Below are 6,074 nucleotides of genomic sequence, written 5' to 3' on the forward strand. Positions count from 1 at the left end.
GGAGGTGACGAGAGCTTGAGTGACCGTGCGCAGAGCGTCCCGGTCCAGAAAAGGACGCAACTGGTGGATCAGGCGAACCTGATAAAACGCCCCCCTGGTCACGGCCGACAAATGATCTTCCAGTGTCAGCCGTGGATCCAGGAGGACACCCAAGTTGCGTGCCTTCTCTGAGGGGGCCAAAATTTCGCCCCCTATAGTCTTGTATCACCTTCCATTGAGATCCATTGGCTGAGGTATATTTAGTGGTCTACTAGGTCTAGTTCTTCTCCAGATGTAATTTTTTTTCCTTTGGTGAATTTATTAAACATAACCTGGCTCTTTTTCAGATTTATTTTTAAGGCAAATCGTTCTCCTGTTTTGTGCAGCTCTTGTATGTGTCTTTATGGGTCTTCTGGTTCTTGTGAGAAGAGAACAACATCATCTACAAATCTTAAGTGATTTAAATAGGTGCCATTAATTTTTATTCCATCTTTTGCCCAATCTAGTTTGTGAAATATTTCTTCAAAGGAAATTGAATGGCGTGTTAAATGTGGTTGCCAGGTTTTCTGCAAGCTAAGCATAATTCTCAAGAACAACCTCCCCCTATGCCTGAAGAGAAAAGTTTTTGATTAGTGTGTGCTACCTGCTCTAAGATATGCCGGTAAAACATGGACACTAACCACACAATTGATAGAAAAGCTACGAGTGGCGCAAAAAACCATGGAAAGATACATACTCAGCATTACAAGACAAGATAGAAAGACCTGCACATGGATTAGAGAACAAAGGAAAGTATACAATATCATCAAGAGAGTAAAAGAATGGAAATGGAAATGGGCTGGTCACAGAGCAAGAAGAACTGATGGCAGGTGGACCAAGGCAGTCAGAATGGATCCCACTTGATAAAAAGCATCCACAAAAGAAACCTAAAGCAGTGGTTCTCAACCTTTTTAATGCCGCGACCCCAACCGGTCGTAAGTCGAGGACTACACTGGTTGTAAGTCGAGGACTAAACCAGTCGTAAGTCGAGGACTACCCAACCGGTCGTAAGTCGAGGACTTTCCCTGCCCGGGAGCGCCGCACATGCGTGGTTCCGCCCCCTGTGCCGGCCGAGGCGTAGCTGGCAAGCGGCAGAGACGGAGCAGGCCAACCACCAGCTGGCCCAGCCCAAGGGAGGTAAGGCACCTGCCGGAAAAGGGGGAAAAATGGCGGACAAAAAAAATGGACAAAAAAAATGGTGGACAGCGTTGCTTGGCGACCCCCATGAAATAGTCGATCGACCCCAAATGGGGTCCCGACCCACAGGTTGAGAACCACTGACCTAAAGCAAGATGAATCGACAACATCAGCAAGTATTGTGGGCCCAATTGGCAAAAGAAAGCTCAGGATGATATTGGGTTGGAAACAAGAGGAAAAGGCTTTCATCCTGCAGTGGATAGACAATGGCTAAAATGATAATGATGAGTTGATCTAAATATTTAGGGTTTAACAGTGTGAAAATTAGTAATTGTCAAACTTGGATTTGCTAAGCTCTCTAGACTTGGACCGATACAGATCACTGTATTATCTTCAGTTATACATGTAGAAAACTAAGCCAATATGAGTTGAATGACCTTAAGTTAGACAAAACCCCTGCTTTTGAAATACAGCATTTATAAATTTAGGAGTTTTAAAACCCAGTCTATTCCCTTTTTAATTATATGAAAATGATATGGATCTTTATTGAACTAAGTAGTTATTTGCTACTTTATTGAGATTTTTTATCCCCCACCCCTTTTGTTTTAATCTCTTAACAACAAACCTAAAAAATATTAACATTTTCTGATAGACAGGAAGCTCTTTATCTGTTTCTAGCAACTTAAGGGTTGAGTATGCACTATGTCTGGGAATTATTTGTGGATGATTCAGCCACTAAGGTTTTGTAGTCTGGAAAGATATTGCGATACTCCAATTTTGCATGTACTACTTGAAAAACCTGTAAGGATAAGAAAGCAGTATGCAGATTTTTAGCCTTTCTCCTATGACCCTTTTACACATCCGCTATCTGCTCTTGGTTGTAGACAAAATGCCAAGGCTTCTTTAATGAATTAAATTTCTCATTGACTGATCAGGAAATTGGTCCCATGGCCCACCAGGTGATCTTGATACGGAGCCAGATGAAGAATGGGTGAAAAACAGGAAAGATGAAACTCAGGCTTTTCACGAATGGGATGAAGATGCTGATATAGATGAATCTGGTGAGTTGTCTGCCTTCTTCAGTTTTGTCTGTCCCAAAGATTTGAACATTGAGCATTGCACTTTAACCTTATAGTTCACTTCCACAAAAATGACCAGTGGTGAGAATTCCAGCTGGAATATTGATCTTATGTATGGTGTCTGTTTTGGAATGGCTACATGGTCTGCCACATTTCCTTACCTGGTCCATTTCAAAAAGCTGATGCCAGCAACAGTATGTTGAGGTTGACATTAAGTAAGATTTATCTTGGCAAACCATACTTTAGATCAGCTATTCCTAGCCTGAATTTTTCCTGTGTTAAATCAACAGTTCCCAGAATTTGCATACTCACACCAATTTGAAATTCTGGAAATTTTAGCCTCAATATACAGTATCTGGAAGGATTAGGGAAGGTTAGATTACAATGATGCTAATGATCTATAATGACCATAAGGAAGTTTCCCCCTCCTTTCTGCAAATAAAAACAAAAGTTTTGCAAATTTTTGTTTAACTGCAGTTTGATACCATGGTCAGGTTCGCACTTTAAGGTTTAGTATAATGTGAATTGTTTGATTTTGGCTTTGTGCTATGTGTTAGAAAGCCAGTTTGGTACAATGGCTAAGACAGCGGGCCCCAACTTTTCCGGTTTGGTGGCCTGGCTGGGGGGGGAGGGGGGAAAGTGGCAGGTGTGCCTGTGTGCAGCTCCATTACACAAGGGGTGCATGCATGTGCCCACCGCTCACAAATGGAGCTTTGCGTGTGAGTGCAGGCACCCTCCACTTGTACAAATGGAGCTTCACGCATGAGCATCTGCTATTCGCACAAGTGGAGCTGCGCGCACCATCCACCATTTGTGCAGTCCTGTTCTGAATTGGCCATGGTTCAGTAGTGGGCTGTGGCCTAGGGGTTGGGGACCCCTGGCCTAAGGTGCTGGCCTAGAAACCAGGAGATAATGAGTTCTAGTCCTCCTGTAGGCATGAAAGCCAGCTGAATGATTTTGGACCAGTTACTCTCTCTTAGCCCAACCTACCTTACAGAGCTGTTGTTAGGAAAATAGGCAGAACTATTAAGTAGGTTCATCACCTTGAGTATGTATAATATATGTATATAAGTTCTGTTTGTTTTTTTCAGGCAGGAAAGTCATGTCCCATTGAGATTGTCTCTGCATGCAATTAGTAGTACATGTATCACTGAAACATGCTAGCTTAGTACAATACGAATACTGAACTTTGACTAATACTAACATTTAGTTATGACTTGGTTAGTTCAAACAAAACACAACAAATTGATCCAGGTGACAGAATAAACTGCAATTAAGTATAAACTTCAAGGTTTTTTCCTCAATACAGTAGTTTAGACCATTCACTTTTACTTTAAAACGTTTCTTCTTATTTTATTTTAAATAGAAGAAAATGGAGAAGAATCTTTGGCTATCAGCATTGTTCAGAAAGAGAAAAACTTACTTCAAGGCATAATCCATAACATTCTGCCACGTGTAGGCTCATCAGTGAAAACTATTGTACTGGCATACAGTTCAGCCATATCTAATAAAATGGTACAGTATATACAATAAGTGATTCTCTAGAGTGTAAAAGTATCCTGAATGTGTTTTAAAAATGTGTGCCACCTGTTATTTATAGTTGGCATTTAAGATGAACTAATAATATACAAAGGAAATACAAGTTGAAAAGATGTTTTGCTATTTTCTGCATTCCTTTTATAATTCAGCCTTTTAAAACTGTTTTTAATATAGGTCAGACACATCTTGGAACTTTGTCCTAACATGGAATACCTTGATCTCACTCAGACTGATATTTCTGATTCTGCATTTGAAAGGTTGGTAGCTTTCATTTTAAATAGTGATCTGTATATGTGAGAGATTGGTTACTTTGTTACATGTTATCATTCCCAGCACTTTCAGATAGTCCTCGCTTAAACAACCATTAGAATGTTTGAAGTTAGATGGTGCTGAATGAATAGTGGTTGCAATCAATCCATGAAGTTACAGTACAACTGTTTCAGCGCCCTCACAACCATGTGATCAAAACTTGGGTGCTTGGCAACTGGCCTGCATTTAGGATTGCAGTGTTTGCTTCAACTCTCCTCATTAGCCTTTCTCCATCCTCCATCTCTACCTTGCCCAGCTGACATTTGCCAACTTCCTCCTGCTGCTGGCCTGGGATACAGGCCTTGGACCAGGGTGCATTCCATGGAGGCATGCAGTGAGCGGGACAGAGTGATGGAGCCTTGTCTTCCAAAAGAAGCTTCCAAGACCTGACTGGAGAGGAAGTAGCAGGATGGAATTGGGAGTTCACATAGGGCAAGAGAAACATGAGGTCCCCCCCCTAACAAAAGGAGAGTTTTGGGAAGCATGTTGGCAGTAGGGTAAATGGCCTCCGCAAAGTTTGGTATAGCTGCTTTGTTAGAGAATTTTAATTTCTCTATTGGTGAAAAATAAATCAGAAGCTCTCACAGTTGACTACATTTAGCTGATTCAAATAACTTCTTTATATTCATATCAAAATATTTACAATACCATACATTCTTCTTTACAGCAACATAGCACAATGAAGACTTCTTACAGAGAGATACAGAGACAGAACTGAGACTGGATAAAAATCCAGCTCCTAACTCAATACCTTTTTTGTACAGACTCAGTAGCACTTTCTTCACATTGGCTGACTGAGTTACCACATGACTCTTCCTGCTCATGAATATTCCAACACTCCTCCCTTCATGACAAGAAGAGACATCAGACCTATTGACTCAATACATTTTCCATAGTGAACACCACCCAATGGTTTAGTCATCATGTCTGCCAAATTATCCTCAGAAGAACAATGATGTAAACTAATCAATTTTCCTTTTACAGCTTCCCTGATATTACAATACTTAATGTCTACATGTTTACTTGTTCTTCACCCTGTCACCAGTTGCCATTTTTATACAGGCAGCATTGTCTTCAAATACCTTTACAGATTCTTTTACATTAATATTTAAATTTTGCAACAACTGTACATACCATGTTACTTCAGAACACAATTCAGATAAAGCAATAAACTCTGCTTCCGCTGTTGAAATAGCAACAGTTGTTTGTTTTCTGGACTTCCATCCAATTAGAGTCCCTCCAAACAATATTATAATCCCAGAATTTGATTTCCTTCTGTTTATGTCATTTGCATAGTCACTATCGACATAACACTTTAATTTCAATTCCTCAGTAATCTGTATTTGAAGACCCAAATTTATAGTTCCCTTTAAATATCTGAGAACCCTTTTTACACCCATCCAATGTAACTTTGTAGGTGCAGCAGTAAAACGACTCAAAATGCTTACTGCGCAAGCTATGTCTGGTCTGGACCATTGTGATACATATAACAAACTCCCTATTGCTGAGTGATATATATCTTGATCACAGGTTTCACCTTTGTCCGCACTTAAACTATTATAAAAATCCGTACTCATGGGTGTGGGAGCAGTATTGCAATCTTTCATATTATATTTCTCCAATAACTGCTCAATTTTTCTCCTTTGACTGAGAATATAACCACCTTTTTCATTTTTCTGTATCTCTACACCGAGATAACTTTTTATTTCTCCCAAATTCTTTAATTCGAATTTCTTTCCTAATTTATCAGCAAATTCCTTGACTTGTGATGCATCCTTTGCGATGAAGCAAATATCATCCACAAATGATAACAGTAGACAATTCCCTCCTTGTAACTGTCCAGTATATATACAATTATCAGCTTTGCAACTCTTAAATCCAAGACCCTTTAAAGCAGTATCTAAACAGATATTCCAGTTTCTGGCTGACTGCTTCAGTCCATAAATAGCCTTGTTTAATTTATACACCATGTTAGGCTTTGCAATTTCATAC

The 6,074-nt window shown here is 39.9% G+C and overlaps 1 protein-coding gene across 2 annotated transcripts in view; it reads left to right on the forward strand.

Annotated features, from left to right (window-relative positions):
- FBXL5 (F-box and leucine rich repeat protein 5) overlaps positions 1-6,074 on the forward strand; it is a 31,384-nt gene that overhangs the window by 10,820 nt on the left and 14,490 nt on the right. For both annotated transcript variants that reach the window (XM_015818055.1, XM_015818054.1), the window contains 3 exons: positions 2,091-2,216; positions 3,601-3,749; positions 3,948-4,030. In XM_015818055.1, the coding sequence (XP_015673541.1) occupies positions 2,091-2,216; positions 3,601-3,749; positions 3,948-4,030 (358 nt within the window). The remainder of the gene's footprint in view (positions 1-2,090; positions 2,217-3,600; positions 3,750-3,947; positions 4,031-6,074) is intronic.

The sequence above is a fragment of the Protobothrops mucrosquamatus genome, unplaced genomic scaffold (assembly GCF_001527695.2).
Source record: "Protobothrops mucrosquamatus isolate PMUCROS unplaced genomic scaffold, P.Mucros_1.0 scaffold670, whole genome shotgun sequence".
In the NCBI taxonomy this organism is placed as follows: Eukaryota; Metazoa; Chordata; class Lepidosauria; order Squamata; family Viperidae; genus Protobothrops; species Protobothrops mucrosquamatus.